Source organism: Hermetia illucens, chromosome 3 (assembly GCF_905115235.1).
Source record: "Hermetia illucens chromosome 3, iHerIll2.2.curated.20191125, whole genome shotgun sequence".
NCBI classification, from domain to species: Eukaryota; Metazoa; Arthropoda; class Insecta; order Diptera; family Stratiomyidae; genus Hermetia; species Hermetia illucens.
Genome location: NC_051851.1, coordinates 18,015,897 through 18,032,806, shown reverse-complemented (window position 1 = coordinate 18,032,806; position 16,910 = coordinate 18,015,897). Strand labels below are relative to the sequence as shown.

At 43.5% G+C, this 16,910-nt stretch overlaps 1 protein-coding gene across 1 annotated transcript in view; it reads left to right on the top strand.

The window, feature by feature from the left end:
* LOC119651474 (tyrosine kinase receptor Cad96Ca) overlaps nucleotides 1–16,910 on the top strand; it is a 213,673-nt gene that overhangs the window by 142,185 nt on the left and 54,578 nt on the right. The window contains exon 5 of the mRNA XM_038055084.1: nucleotides 5,903–5,991. Within this exon, the coding sequence (XP_037911012.1) occupies nucleotides 5,903–5,991 (89 nt within the window). The remainder of the gene's footprint in view (nucleotides 1–5,902; nucleotides 5,992–16,910) is intronic.

Here is a 16,910-nt window from a genome sequence, read left to right as displayed (position 1 = left end):
TACATGTCCTTCCCATCCTATCCGCCTCACAGGTTAGGGTTGAGTGCTTAAATTTTACGTTGGCGATATAAAAAAAAACACTTTGAGGGCGATCTCTTTTTATGGGCCAATAGTTTCCATCGGGTTTGAAGGAGGAGCACCTTCCCCCCCCCCCCCCCCCCCCCCCACTCCCTCTCTTGTATTAATTCGTAAACACGCTATTGGGTGAATTATATCCAGGGGAAAAACCATCTAATATTTTTGACCAAAAGCCGACCAAAGCTGAAATATTTCTTATTTGGAATGTAGAGAACTATTATGAGTTATGATTTCCTAACTGACAGAGTGTATTCTACCCCCTTTAGTAACGCTATGGAAGTAGCCGCTGGACAAGATTTTCAGATCCCAGCCTGTTCCTTTTCAGAGCTCAACTATGATGTGCTCAGGTCCTGCTGCTTTCTCCGGTTTCATTCTGCAACCCCTACTGTATTTTTCCACGAGGGCCCAGTGCATTCCTCATGTCCTGCCAATGATGGCTTGATGGCCGGCCGATATTTAGGTGCGATAGTTTCCTCCAATAAAATGCATATAGCGACGATATGCTAGCCGCCTATTTTTCGCTCTCAAGTCAAAAACTTCACTTACAAAGCAACGCTTGCCGTCTGCGTTTCCGCTGATAAATAGTTTGCTCATGTCTTGATGTTGTTTATGCATCGAAAACCCGTATCCCTGCATCGACAAGGCGAGGACATGACCTGCTGCGCAATGTTTTTTGCTTTTTTTCTAGCACGACAACCAGTACTCAACCTGTGGGGAGATCGGCAACCAAGGAAGATTTAGCATAGTGAAATAACACCAACTACACTTTATTTATCTTTTTTTCTGATATAGGCTTTTTCTTTATATTATATTGAGAATAAACTAAATTGCTTCAAACTCTTCTCCTTTATGTGGGCGGAAGACTTGCGGGCATCAGGTTTCCTTCACTATTACACGTTATAACTTTTATTCTGGAAGTTACTACCGCTTCTTTCTTGCTTGCGTTGGCCTTTCAGCGCAATTAAAACACGGCCTACTTATATGTAGCAACTGATTCCTTTTCGTATTGAGTTTAAGGATGGTTTTCCAAGCATGTGAAGGGAGGCTATAGATTTTTTCTCCTCAAATATGATATGTCTTAAAACGAAATAGGTTTTTTCGCCCAGCAAGGTTAAGCGTTTTCATAGTTTTATAGTGCTTCGATGGAGGACCACGTTAATTTGTCATTTATTGTTCGCGTATTTAAGTTTTGCGTTAGTATTTTCTACATTGTTTGTTAGTAAATCGTCCGGGACAGTTTGCCCTATGTAAGCAACTGCAGTCTTTCTGTCTTCAAAATAAAACCGCCAATATTTCCGATATGGTTTGCTGATCATCATCAATGGTGTATTGTTCCCGCGAATAAATTAAGAGACTGCATCCTACATCCTACGGTGTCCAGATGGCGCAGTAGGTAGAGTGCTAGGCTATCAGTTGGGAGGATACAATTTGAATCTCGCTGGTGACTGGATGTCGGATACCAGTCGACTCAGCTGTGAAGAGCTGAGACCTTAGTAAAATAAGGATAATAATCACGAGTTATTATTGCTCTATTATGCGGACCAAATTGCCTCCTGCATTGTCTCGTAGGCCTGTAGTGTAATATCGCAGTGTTGAATGAAGTGCTCTATTATACTTCAAGGCCCAAATCCTGTTGGATTGTCTTTTCGCTGATTTATGTAGAATAAAAACTGGGTCACTCCTTATGCTTTGATTAACATAATAGTCAACTATACAACTCCTCCTGAAGTGGATCTCTTCTCTGTAACCCAATCATGCACGGTACTGTCCTCTGTTGCTAATACTTAATCGAAGACATGTGAAACAAATTTCAATGATGCTGGACTTTGAATTGATACTTACTCACCTCTTTATTCTTTCTGAGAACCTTCGTAACCAACTGCTACAATGTCATGAATTAGAGTTTCTTTTTCGAAGTCTTGTAAAACTATTCCTTTATCCATATCAAATAAATAAGTTGACATATTCAGAGTTTTCAACCCTACACCGGGAGTGGGAAAGAATGGGAAGGATATGTAGAAGAAAGAAAAAGATCCTTTCAAATCCCATTAAAGAATTACAGTGGTCGCCCTCATTAAAAACCCAAGGTTCTTCATAGTGAGCCTATTTTCATGCCAAAGCGTTTGTGTTTAATTTCGAACTCAATCTTCGCAGAGTTGAAGGAGATTATGAAGAGTCCAGCGAGATCAGAGTTACTCCACAATGCTAAATCCTACCTGATCTCTCTCGGTGACAGGTCCCTGGACAGGCCGACCAAGAAAATGCATCCAATGTCGTTAGAAACAAGATGATCGGATTGAGTAAAAATGATCTCGAGGAACTTATGCAGGGGAAGGGAATGATCGCCTCATGCAATACGGTCTCAGATTGAATCTAAATAAAACTGAACTTTTGACTACCGACCCCCATGAAACAGGCACAATCACTGTTAGTGACAGTTACCTGTCCAGAATCGAGCGATTTAAATATGTTACCTAGGATCAACGCTATCAGCCAGAAGCCAGGAGAACTGCGTTAATGAAACTTGAATGAAGTGGCGTTCCACAACTGGTGTTATTTGTGATCGACGTATCAACGAACGTCTCAAATCTAAAATTTACCACAATGTCGTCCGTCCTGTCGCTCTCCATGGTTCTGAGTGTTGGCCGACTATGAAAAACAATGAACGGCGTCTGGTGGTAATGGAGAAGAAGATGCTGCATTGGACTAGTGGCGTGATACGTTTTGATCACATCCGTCACAGTTGTAAGTCCTAAAATATAATGCCCATTGATACTTTGAGGGTACGAATCCTCATGGGCTGCCTTTTCTGTCCGGCTGTCTGGCTGTGAGGAAGACGGGGCAGCAACCCTGTCGGCCAAACCAAAACCAAGTAGCCGAGGAGAACCTTCATACTCACTTAGGCTTGCCGGCCGTGATGCATTGGGCGAATGCTCCAAAGGCCTAATCAGGACGATTAGACCCGAGTCTGCACGGGGACTCATCTGAAGTGGCAATTAGATCAGGAACCTTACCAGGGGTATGTTGGTACAATGGGAATCGGGATAGCCCCTGGACTCTCATATTTCGAGTGAACTCCCGTTGTATGTGAGTACAGCTCGGTTGTTTGCGGTTGTCCCCCTAGTGGGAGTTTCATGGGGGTTGTGGTTATGCTCAAGCGAGAAGAGACCTTCGGGCCTCGGCGTGGTGTTGCGTTTCAACACGGGTGCCGTACTTCTTAGTTCGGTAGAGATTTAGGTAAGTCTTGCATCCACCAGTATGAATGCTAAGCCATTCACTTGGTATAGACTGGTACTGTTGTTGCTTGTCTGAGCGGGGCTTTGATTGTGGTCACAAAATCAATCCGTGTCCTAAGAAGAACGTGGGATTAAGTCTTCCAGGCAGGTGCTCACGTAAAACCCTCAAGGACTTAACATCCGAAATGAGGATATCCGCGATCGATATGGGGTTGCACCGAACGTAGAAGAACTGCGAGAGAGGCGAAAAAAAATCATGGCGGTCACGCACCTTAAAAAATTACGGTAGCTCAAATGGGGGTATTTTGATATCATCATAATAAAGTTGGGTTTGTTAACCCGACCTCCGGCGAGAGAGACAGTAAAGAGGATATTTAGAAGGAAAAAAACCCCGCCTTTCTATTTCTGCTAAAACTCGTGGCGGCCACTATTCGTTAAAAGGTTACGGTGCTCAGAAAAGGAGCTGTTTTCGTGTTATGTTTATTGTTAGAGTAGTCGTCGTCGCAATGTGCAAGAGGGGGTAGAGAGAGGCGGCCCCGGCTCTTGATGTTAGGAAGGGGGGAGCTTTTTCTTCCTCTTACGTACCATTTTTATTCCCTCCCCCTCCGGAATTCAGGCTGACAAATCAAATTATCATAATGTTATCAAAATACGCTCATTCTCAGTACCATAACTTTATAAGGGAGGGTGCTTGCCAGGATTTTGAAAAGATATTTTTGAGAGTGGACCTCTCGCTTCTCCCTTCATACTCTCATTTACCTTTGCAGGTACAGGGTTCAAAATTACTCTATCGTTCCAACATGAAAATAGCCCCACTTTCAGGAGCCGTGGCGTTTTAAGGGGAATGACCGTCGTAATTCTTGAAGAGGATTATAAATTGGCGGGGAGGGTTCCTTTTTCTTCTGCATATCCTCCCAATCTTTTTCCCCTCACGGGTTAGAGTTGAATATTCAAAGTTTACCTTGATGACATACAAAAAACACTTTGAGGCCGATCCCTTTTTTTGAGCGTGACTGCCAATATTATCGATCGGGTTTGAAGAGAGGGGAAGCTTCGCTTTCCTTCTCCATTAGCTCCTTATCCATTCCAGGAATAGGGTTGAAAATTCAACTTTTACCAAGATTTCTTTCGGTCTTTTGAGTTTTTTTTTGTCAAATTACTTCCACTACTTCCAGTTTCACATTTTTATCTTTTGCAGGGATCCATCATCTACGTTCTGGTATCTAGTTTACCTTCCCTTTGAAGACGTTTTCGGTCTTCAATCCTATTATCTACCAGTCGTCTTGGTGGAACCAAGTTATTTAGTATCAAGATCATCTTTTCTGGCTTGGTAGCAGAACGCTGAGCTAGGTAAGCATTCCGCAACTGAGTCATTACGCCATTAGATATCAACGATTAGATAGCCCCACGTCCACTAAAAATGATACATGGGACGAACTAGCTAAACCGGAGTGACGTTCATTGTCTTCTAGTATTCAGGCCCTGTTATCATTGTAGTCCAGTGACTAGAGTCGAAGAAAAACATCGGGTATTGATTCCCTGGAGTCATGCGTCATGGAAACCCCACTCTCCTCGCTTCATGATTGAATATCTCCTATCCCAAACGATTGATCCTTGTATGACCTTCATCCATAAGTGCATATAAGGTTGATTTTGTCCACAGTGGTCCCATCAGCAATGGACCAACAACAACTTAGTAGCCTCTATCGCAAGTTGGAACCATCATTACATTAGTACAGCATATTTTCGGAACTATTAAAAGCTTCCTATTTTAAGCAAACATTCCACTATCCTACATTACAGAAAAGACATGTGCCAATTCCACGTCATCCATTAGCGAGATTACTTGACTTATTTCCAAGAATAGACGCTTTATTTTGCGTCGTTAGCACGGAGCGAAATGGTACATTTAATAATGAAAATCTCATTTCAGCTCCACATCTCTCAAATGTTTCACTTTCCACGTGCTCTCCTCATTTCAATAACACTTGAAAACCCATAGACTTCTAACAAGGGGGACATATCATTATGAATAATTAATTTGGCATTTGCCTGCGGTGGTATTTCCATGGAAAAATAGTTGGGCGTAATTTATTGATGTGACTTCCTCCGTTGAATCCATTCATCCTTTCGCGCAAAAACATTGGCAGGTTCGCACCACTTCCCGGGCATCAAAGGCAGAACCCCTACAACTGACAATCAAGCATCAATCATTCAGAATACCTCAACCACTTTCTTTAATTAGTTCACCGAATTCACCGCATTCCCACCCTGACATCGGATGTAATTTCGATGTTTCCCTTCCAAGTATCAGTCCAGGATGGCACGTCAATACCATCCAATATCCGCCATCAAATTTCCTCCTTGACAACATTAATTTCCCGGCGTTCGCACACAACTTCGCCTCGACTTGTGCTTCTGACTTTCCATCTTCGACTCCTTGAAGGGAAAATCTCCTAAACTAATTTCCATCGCCAGGATCAAAACTAAGTGCTACGTGATTGACGGATAGATAGATTTAACAGAAAATTCAATTAATTATCAATTAACATTTAATCGATGTCGTTGTTCTGCTTTTCATTTTGCAGGCAAGGATGGCGTGACAACAGTTGCTGTGAAGACGCTAAAGGAGAACGCCACCGAGGCCGAAAAGAATGATTTAACTTCAGAGCTCCAGGTGCGTATCGATTTTATGATTTTTCCTTTGTGGTTGGTTTGATCAGGTTCGAGTGAGAGACAAAGCAAGTTTGGTGAATCCCTTTCACTTTGGAAAACACTTCTCCAAGTTCGCAGCAATCAGTCTCATTTACATTCCAGTTAATTGTTATCCTTTTTAACTTCGAACAAGTGGAGGACCAAAAACAGATCGTATACCTGAAGAACCCTGAAGAATCTTGTATCTGGGAAAGTCTAAAAAGGGAGAGAAAGTTCAAAAACGCCTTGAGTTTGGGAAAATTTAACTGTTCCATCGAGAGCAGCCTTTTCCTGCAAGAGCTTCCCAGTGCGCTTGCTGGTATCCCCAACTTAACTAAACAATGCTAACAAGTTGGTCCACTACGTGCATCCCAGGACTTCATCCAACCGCATAAGAACCGAAACTCCACAACTGCATATCCAGCCCGGCATCAAGCGAATTTTTCAACTTCCTCCGAGAAAGCAAAGAAATCCTCGTCCTTACACAACAAACTCGAATCACAGCGCCAAGGCTGGACTCACTCCCTTAATCCTCTGTGTACACTTCCATTTGGCCGCTCCTACTTCATACTCGCGTACTTTTTTAAACTATCTTAAGTGAATAAATTACTTTCACTATGAATTAAGTGTAATAGACCACAAGTAGTAAGCCGAAACACCAGAGAGCAAGGACGACTGAGCGAGCGGGTGCTGACTCGTTTCAGGATCGTGAATAAAAGTTTTTCCTTCAAAGCATGGAAATGTTGTGGATAAAATGCAAACAGTGGACAGAAAGTTACAAACAAAAACCAGAGAAGAAAAAAAACACAAAATCCGGGAGGCAAACATCCACACAATTATGACGAAATGGAAGGGAGTTTGGAATCTCGGAGGACGCGCAACGCGGATAGGACGTATTACAGTTAAAAATGTAATTTTATTAAAGTTTAAAGTAGACGGTGTTGTTTTCCAGGCGATGTTGATTTTAATTTTAAAGTTATTATGGCGTAATTGTTACTGCAGATTGAATTATTTAAATGAGAGGAAGGGGATGAAATTTATTTTATGGGATTTCAACCATGACAGTCTCCCTTAGTTTGATGTAGTATGATGGTTAGTAAGAGCTGGAAAGTGTCGTTGGAGAGTGTCCATAGAGGATTAGGGTTATCTCTAGTTATTTTTTCTCGTTTTTGGTGCTTATTAACTTTTTTGAGGAGTTTCAGTTTTGTGGGAGACCATATTAACTCCCAGAGTATTCCCTAAGGCTCTTGATTTTAAAATGAATTTCTGACGATAGAGCACTCTGTATTGAAAATATTTGAGAGTGTCATCTCATCTGCATCAACGCAAGCACGCCAGGAGTAATAATTTTATCTTACGAAATCTCGAATGGGCCCGCAAAGAAAGTGATGGTTGTTACCCGGGCAGCTCACTACAATTGTCCCTTTGATAAATTGGGCACTGGGGCCGGTGAGGGAGCTCATCATGAACTTGGCAAAAGCCAAAACCAGCACTCTGCGGGCACTCTCGTCCTCCTCCTTGGGGTGCAGTAAATTTACATGAAACGGACAATTTTCATTAAACTTAACTTTGTTAATAACGGTACGATTTTTGGCAAACTTTCCAATATTACACTATCTATTATAATTTAGACTCCCTCACTAGATTTTGAAATTTTAGAATGAATGAATAGACGTGGCGACCTCGTCGAAGTTAGCTGTGTTCTGCTCTTGCTGCTGCTGTTTTTCGGCCGGACCGTTGTGACGGGTACAAAAAGACGACCCCTGCCGCTGTCGGAGTTGGATGGATAGCTCCTGTGATCGGTTGAATCCCGGTTCGGGTCGCGGTTGATTCGATTCACCGGGGCGGAGGCTTGCACTTGAGATCCTTGGGCCGCAGCCACTCCTGTCCCTACTGCGTAGCTCTGCCTGTCATTTCCTTCCCGTCAAATGACTTGCTCCGCAATTCGACAGTTGATTTATCTGACCGGCAGCTCGGGCCGTGGGCGCAGCTTTTCTTCGTTTTCGGAGAATTTGCAGGTGTTCTTTTGTCGGGTCATCACTTTAGAGTTTTCGCAGCAGAGAAAGAGGTTCGAGCCTTGGCAATAGCCAAGAAGTCGAGTGCGGCGAGGATGTTAACCTCGGAGAAACGTGACAGAGCGTCAGCAACTATGTTGTTCACCTAGGGAAGCTAGGGATATCTACGGACACTGCCTGCAGGTTTTGTGAGGAGGAGGACGAAACCTCTATGCACGTCCTGGGACAGTGTCCGGCACTTGTGCAAAGCAGGTCGATACATCTGGGAAAACACTTAATACCAGATGCAAAACTGAAACATCTGGAAGTAGAGAACATACTAAAGTTCCTAACGGTTATAGGCCTGCTTGAGATACTATGATCAATAGGTACACTATAACCAGTAAAAGGGGCACAATAATTCTTCAAGGACGCGGTGCGACTTTCCCTTAACAGAATAATAATAACTATGTTGTTCTTGCTGGACACGTGCTGGATGTCTGACGTAAACTGGGTTATAAGGCTCAGGTGTCAAAGCTGACGAGGGGACGCTTTTTCGGGCTTTTGTTTCAAAGCACATATGAGAGGCTTATGGTCCGTGAACACTGTGAACGGCTTGCCTTCAAGGGAGATGCGGAAGTACTTAGTGCTCAAGTACGCGGCGAGCAGTTCCCGATCGTAAGTGCTGTAGTTCCGTTGAGCGGGTTTTAACTGTCTCAACGACTGCCAGACTTGGCTCACCTTTTGGTGAAGAGCAGCACCTACTGCGATGTTAGAGGCATCAACAAAAACGGCTAGGGGTGCATCTTGTCGAGGAAATGCCAAGAGTGTAGCATCAGCTAGTTTCTGTCGGGATTTATCGAACACGTGGACAGCCTCTTCAGACTACACAATCTCTCGTGTGTCCTTTGTTTTGGGGCTACACAAGTACGCGTTCAAAACGGACTGGTGTTGGGCGGCCTTGGGCAGGAAGCGACGATAGAAGTTTAGCATGCCCAAGAACCTCCGCAAATCCTTCACGGTTTTCCGACGCAGGAAGCTTGAGATCGCATGCACCTTGTAGGGGTCGGGCTGTATTCTTTCAGGTGAAATAAAGTGGCCGAGGAATCTAACCTGTGTCTGGAGGAACTTGCATTTCTCAACGTTTAGGACTAACCCAGCCTCAAAGAGATGTTGAATGAAACCCCCTAGGTTTCATCCGGGGGCGGAGTGATCTAGCGCAGCAGGATACGAGCGGATGGATGATGCCACCGCTGCTCTCCGCGGCTGTTCTAGAACTCGCCACGAGAGTGGAGAGCCAGCGGTGAGGGAGTCCCGTTGTGTGGAGACTAAGGGACTGCATCTCTCTTCTGCTCCAACCGCCGGCGTGAGCACAGGCACTCTCGCGTAGTAAAGTTTATATGAAGTGAATTTACGAATGCAGTCGCCTCTGCTTTATGAATCAAGAATTTTCAATTTTTGACTTTTCTGATGTTGAAAAATATTTTAACTAATAACGAATAAGCAAACTGTATTTTGCTCTTCTTGATAATTTTTGTTATTTTTATAAATAAATATATAAAATGAAAGTGCACATTGAAACCAGCTTTTCAAAAGGAAAACCTTCAAGCAATTCTCAGCATATTAAATTCGACGTTTCTTACTTTTTAAAGGAATTTCATACACTTTGTTCGAAATAAATTTCAAATGTTGTTAATCTTGCTGCGCCACACTATTACTACTGTATGCCATCGTAAGCGCTAGACCCCGCCCCCGCATGATAGTTTCAAAAGATCCTGTGACTTTTTAAGTTACCGGTGCTGACAAGCACCGCTGCTAACTTAACCACAAAATGTCGGCCAAGTGATAAGAATATACATTGGTACACTACTTTTTCCTCCCACGATGATAGAGTAGTTTCTTAAACTCATAAGAACATCCAGTGCCAAGAGGAAAACATATGAATAATAGCCGGTTGCGACATTTCGCCCTTCATATCTGTGGGGGAAGTTCCAAAATCCATACCATGGGATTTAGACTTTGAGAACATATAATAGCGAAGTGTCCTTTGGGAATCTGTGGAGGACAGATTGGGAAATGTACAAACTATTGTTGAGCCTTCTAGTTACGATCAATAGAAAGCCCATCAAATCCATAGTCGTATTGATAACACAATCCAGATACCTAGAATAAAGGAAGTTTTCGAAAAGAGCTGCCCCTCGCATGCTAAAAAAGGATGCAAACCGTGGAACTCGAATTTGGAGGGGAAGGGGCATGATAAAGAAATTCCTCAATCGCGCAGCAAGTGATTCATCAATCGATGCTCAGGGTGTGGGGCAGTACATTATGTGTTCCGTATATAAAATGGAGATGTCACGCATTGCAGCAATTATAGATGTATCAAGTTCCTGCGTATCATCTGAAGGATATTCTCCACTACCTCTTACAGCAGGCAAATCAGCAACAGATCTGAAATTTTTCCTGCGGAAAACGATAAAGAAACTGTTAAAATATGGCCGTCAGTTGGACCATCTATCGTGGACTACAAGGCCGCTTTTGACAGCATAGCTAGGGAATAACTACCATCATCAACGGCACGACAACGGGTATCCGGTTTAGGGCTGCCTTAATAAGGAATTCCAGACATCCCGGTTTTGCGCCGAGGTCCACCAATTCGATAACCCTAAAAGGTGTCTGACGTCCTAGCCTACGCCATCGCTCTATCTCAGCAGGGTCTGCCTCGTCTTCTTTTTCTACCATAGATATTGGCCTTATAAACTTTTCGCGCTAGATCATCCTCATCCATGTGGGTTAAGAGACCCACTCACCGCAGCTTATTGAGCCGGATTTTGTTCACAATCAGACCGGTGTGGTATCGCTCATAGAGTTCGTCGTTATGTAAGCTACGGAATTGTCCATCCTCATGTAAGGGGCCAAAAATCCTTCAGAGGATTCTTCTCTCAAACGCAGCCAAGAGTTCGCAATTTTTCTTTCTAAGAACCCAAGTTTTCGAGGAATACATGAGGACTGGCAAGATCAGTGTCTTGCACAGTAAGAGCTTTGACCTTATGGTGAGACTTTTCGAGCAAAAAAGTTTTTGTAAGCTGAAATAGGCTCTTTTGGCTGCCGAAAACTGTGCTCAGATTTCATCATAATCTGATATTGTTGGTTGGCTGGTTTTTAGTGCGACTTTGCCACCGCATACTTTGTCTTGCCTTCATTGATATGTAGCCCGAGATCTGGCAACGCCTGCTCCATCTGAATGATGGCAGTTTATACGTCTCGGTTCGATCTTCTCATGATGTCGATGTTGTCACCATAGGCCAGTAAGTGAGTGGACTTGAAGAGCATAGTGTTTCTCGCATTTATTTCCGCATGACGGATCACTTTTTCCAGGACCAGGTTAAAGAGGACGCTTGATAGAGCATCCCCTTGTCTTAGACCGTTCTTGATGTCGAATAGTCCCGAGAGTGATCCTGTTGCTTTTATCTGGTTTGGTACATTGGTCAGGGTCAGCCTAATCAGTCTTTGTAATTTCGTCGGGATGCCGAATTCTCTCATGGCCGTGTTTACTTTTACGCTGGGTATGTTATGATAGGCGGCCTTAAAGTCGATGAAAAGATGGTGGAACGGATGTCTTTATTCCAACAGTTTTTCCATCGCTTAGAGAGAAAATGTGATCTTTTTCTGATTTGTCTGGAGTGAAGCCTCCTTGGAATGGGCCAATGATATCCTGGACGTATGGGGTTATCCGACATACCAAGATAGCGAAGAATATCTTATAAATGGTACTCAGCAACGTGATACCCCTATAATTGCTGCACTGTGTGGTATCTTCATTTTTAAGGTTTTGTGTAAACACAAGACCTTATTAAAATCGGTTTACTGTCTCTCTGTCCGTCTGTCTGTCTGTCTTTTTTTTGTCTGTCTGTCTGTCTGTCCGTCACACGCATTTTTCTCGGAGACGGTTATAGCGATTGACACCAAATTTGGTGGAAAGGTGGGAACTGTGAACACTCACGCATACAGTGAATTACATCCTTTTACGTCCAATTTAAGGGGGGGGGGTCCCCATACATGCAAAAGGGGGGTGTACAATTTTTTTTCATCAAATGTAGTCATGTGGGGTATCAAATTAAAGGTCTCAATTAGTACTTTTCAAAGCCGATCTTAGTTTTGACATTCGTTGGAAGGGTGGGGAGCGCGGGGGGTTGAAAGTGATCACTTCTTTAAGGGGGCCATTCTCAGAAACTACCAAACCGAAAAATCTGAAAAAAATCATGAGGCTGCCACTATATGGTGCCTGGGCTCCGAAATACCCTCCATGCCGATATCTGTTTAAATAAAGTTAATAATAGTATATTACTACAATTTTTTGTAATTGGTTAGAAACCCCCCTTACGTTCATCCTAGTACCATGAAATTGCAGTGATATAGGCTATAATATAGAGCATGTCACTACCAAGTTTGGTGAAAATCGCACTATTACTAACAAAGTCATAATACCTCAAATTTGTTGCTTCTTTGAAAATTGAAGACTATGAACGTCAATATCACCCGAAAGTGGATACTCTCACATAAAATATGGATATATTACGTGCTACGTACTAAGAAATACACAAAACCTTTCGTACCTGAAGCGTCCAGCTTCCTTTCCCGACTTGTTTATGTATGAAACATATAATGCGGTCCATAACATCCATAACAAGAACAAAGACGAGTGGTGAGAGGGCCTTTCCTTAATGAACACGAACAAAGCCACGAAGCGAATGTGTCAAAAACCCGCCACACTTCGAACTTTACTTTTCGGATCGTGATAGAGCAGTTGAACCCAGCGCACGAGTTCGTCTGGCACTAAGCGTTGTCGTAGAACATACCAGATGAGTTCGTGTGGTACACGGTCACAGGCTTTCTCTAGATCCAGAAATGCAATGTAAAGAGGGTGATATTTCTCACGATTTTTCTGCATTAGTAACCGCGCAGCGTGTATTGCGTCAGTAGATCCATAGTTCTTGACAAATCAGGCTTAATTTACGGTTATTTCAGCGATTTCGCGAATACGGTTGTCAAGAATGCGTTCAAAAATCTTCATGGTGCGGAATCGAATATTCTGCTGGACTACCTTTCTTTTTCCATATTGGAACTGTGGTACTCTCTTACCAGTCAGATGGTCTTCTACCTTCCTGAAAAACCCGATTAAAGAATTCACTGAGCCACAAGGTTGGGCCCCAGCTTTTCGCTTTCCAGAGCTCAGATGCGATGTCGTCAGGTCCTGAAATCCCCCCCGATTTCATTCGTTTTATTACCTCCTCGACTTCAGTTGCACCGACAGTTACGTCACTGTGTAGTGCGTGGATACCTGTCTCATGGACTTAACTCCATGGTCTTCCTAAGACACGTATTGATTTTGTTACCACAATCAGAGCCCCGTCGCAGTAAGCTACGACGATACGAGTCTATACCAAGTGCATGGCTCAGCATTCATACTGGTGGATGCAAGACCTACCTAAATCTTTACCGAACTAAGGAGTACAGTACTCGTGTTGAAACGAAACACCACCCCGGGACTCGAAAGTCTCTGTTTGCTTGAACACAACGACAAACCCCATGAAGCTCCCACTAAGGGGCCAACCGCAAGCCGAGCTGTATGCACATACAACAGGAATTCTCCTAAAGAATGTGAGTTCAAGGGCTATTCCGGTCCCAATGGCACCAGTATACCCCTGATAAGGTTTCGTGACTATTGCCACTTCAGATGAGTCTCCGTGCAGATTCGGGTCTGATCGCCCTAATTAAGTCCTTGGAGTATTCGCCTACTGCATCACGGCAGGCAAGCCAATGCGATACAGCGTCTCTCGGTGGAGGAGGTTTTCTTCGGCCACTTGGTTTTGGATCAGCCGACAAGGTCGGCGCCCCGTCTTCCTCCCCGCCACCTCTGAGCACCAGATTGGAGGCAAATAAATGGCAATCAACGGCTGGAAAACAGCCGTAACCAATATCGTGACAGACAACATTGTCGTTATCAACGACGACAGTTTACCGGTCATGAAATGGCTACTAGGAAGAGTCATTCGGACAGGGTAGTGACGGTCTTGTTCGAGAGCCTGCACTCAGCATAAATCAGCACCGCCAGGCTGAAGAGGACCGTGGGATAATGCACACACGGCAGATACTCACGTTAAATCTGAGGAATTTCATTGCTAGAGGAGTCGAAAAGGCAGTCAAAAAGATGAAAGCAGAAAAGCAACAAGATCTGTGACATTGCGACTGAACTCCGGAAAGTGAAAGACTGGGATCCAAAACTCTGGCTTAATAAGTTCTGCAATCAAATTATTGAGAACAAAGATATGTCATTGGCTCGATCGGGGCATTCAAAGAAAGATGAAGCCCCCACGTCCCCTGGACAAGGTTTAATGCTACCTCTTCTGAGATTTCGCCTCGATACAGAATGTAACATTATGAACCATCAGTTGTTCCGGAACGGCCATCCTATTTAGAGGATACCAGATACAATCCCTGTTCACGTTGCCAATAGCTTTCTCGAAATCGTACTGTTCCAAAATGATCTGTAAAGTATTGATGTGGTCAGCGCAAAAGGGTCCGGTGCGAAAACCAACTTGCACTTGCTTGATCTACAAGCCATTGAAATGTTGATGCATTCCAGGATTGTGGTAGGAAGCACTTAAATATCCCTGCAATTGTCGAACTCAAGATGGGGTACCCTTCTTTGTGATTTTAACGATTATATCCTTCTTCCTCTCTCTGGGAAAGATTTCGGTTTCATGGAGTGGAAGTAGCAGATCCGCATAAACTGCAGGAGCAGCGATGATTAGCTCTCTGGGGAGACCGTCAAGCCACTCCTCTCCACCTTACTTGGTTTCAAAGCACTGAAGTTCGAAATGAGTTCCCTTTTTCTTGGAGAAACATTCCACATGTTACAGTGACAAGTATTTTTAATGGTGACCTAATGTTCGTCGGCATTTTCAGGGGGGTTACTTAGGGTATAGGTGTTGTCAGAACCTACCTTGACATTCAGATCACCTATCACGTTCACATTGTCATTTTTTTTTATGTCCCTCCTGAACCGCATGTAATTACTCGTAGAAAGTATCCTTCTCTACTATATCGGAAGTCTCCGTTGTTGCATAACACACTTGTGATGCTCCCTGACCTGGGCCGGAATCTTGCAGTCAGAATCCTGTCAGAAACCAGATCAAAAGATCGCGCCTTGCGGAAGCTGCCAGTAATAACCAATATCAGATAACGTAGAAGTCACTTTTCCGTCTGACAGTTATTTCGGAGTGCAAAAGGGCAGTGCCACAGAGGGAGAGGAGTATTCTCCAAAATTCGATCTGCTCACTTTACTTAGGCCAAGATGTCGACTTTATATCATTAAATTTAGTATGCACACTCTCTAAAAACCAATCATAGTCCATTTTTGATCATCAAATGTCCTTTTCGTGCGGTCAGTCCCTATCCGAGGCGCTGTTAATATTTCTGAAGCAACAAAGTTTCGGCAATTGCAGATTGGTAGCCGAGAAATTTCTGTTCATTCCAATTTCAATTAAACCCCAACTCACCGGGCGATATAAGGTAATACCAATTCCTTTGTTGCAGAAATGGTAAATAGCCTGATTGCCGGCTGAATTTTCGTCGCTTCAGCCATTCATAGACTCAGTTTAGATCTAATTACCTGAACTTCAGGAACACCCTCGACATATTGAAAAGCAGGTAATTTCGCGCTACTATGGAAACCGCTAGTCAATATCATACAAACTTCTCTCAAGCTTTCTAAATTTCCAAACTATTTTGACAAGCGCGAAAACCAACTCTTCCACTGAAGGACCACTTGCGACCATGGCCAATGTCCAATCAGATCAGATCAAAGACTGAAAACCTCCAAAAACACCCAGGCAACTTTCAAAATTAAACATGTCAGCGTGGAACTAACGTGACTCAATATTTCCATGAAATCCGATGATGAGGGCGTCCGGTCAGCGTTTGTTTTCGCCGAGATGAATTAACGGAGCCCCATGCTGGGCGTCCTCCCAACTAGCATATCCTTTCATACACACAATAATGTCGAACTCTGTGCCATGCTTTCGAGTTTCCGTCCATATATGCTGCCAAAAAACAACTCCAAACTCAACTTTTTAATTAAAACTTAAAAGTCCTGGAACTACCCGAAAAACTAGGATACTGTTAATTGCACAGGTTTCCATTTTCAACCGAACAGACAAATGTCGAAAAAACGGATGTAGGAGAAAGTTTTTCGGCTTCTCAAATATTCTGTGTGTGTAGTATGTATGCGTCGATAGTCCATACGTGGGCCGGTCGGAATACAGAAAATCTGTTGGTCTGAACAAATGTGATACCGTGGGATTAGCTACCATCGCTGCTGGTTATCCTTGCCCGATTCCCGGTGGCCTTGTGCCTGTCAAGTTTAGTCGTGTTGGGATCTCTCCTTTTCAACCGGCAACATTGCGTTAAAGAATCAATACGACCTGCACACTAAGTTAACTAGGCGAATATCCCTTCCTCAGCGATAGCCTCCTATCTACCTCTGTCATTGATTCGAATTCAAGAAACGTTTCAATATCGAGACTTTGATAATGTGTGAACTGTTCTGAAATGAAAGTGCCTTTCCAATAAATTTTATTCAGAAAGTTTCCTTGTCCCTGCAAGCGATGGATGCGAAGTGATGCGATAAAAGTTTTCCCGCAACCAAGGCTCCTGTTGTTGACGTTATTGCTATTATTGTTGTTGCCGGTATTATTCTGGATTCCAGTAGTGACCATGGAGATGCGCGGCTGAAAGCAGTGCTGCCATTACTCCTGGTGTTATGGAATCCTTCGTGACTTGCCCTCGAACTTTCTATGCAATTAACAAAGGACTCAAGCCTTGCATTCGAAATGTTCCTTTATTTACC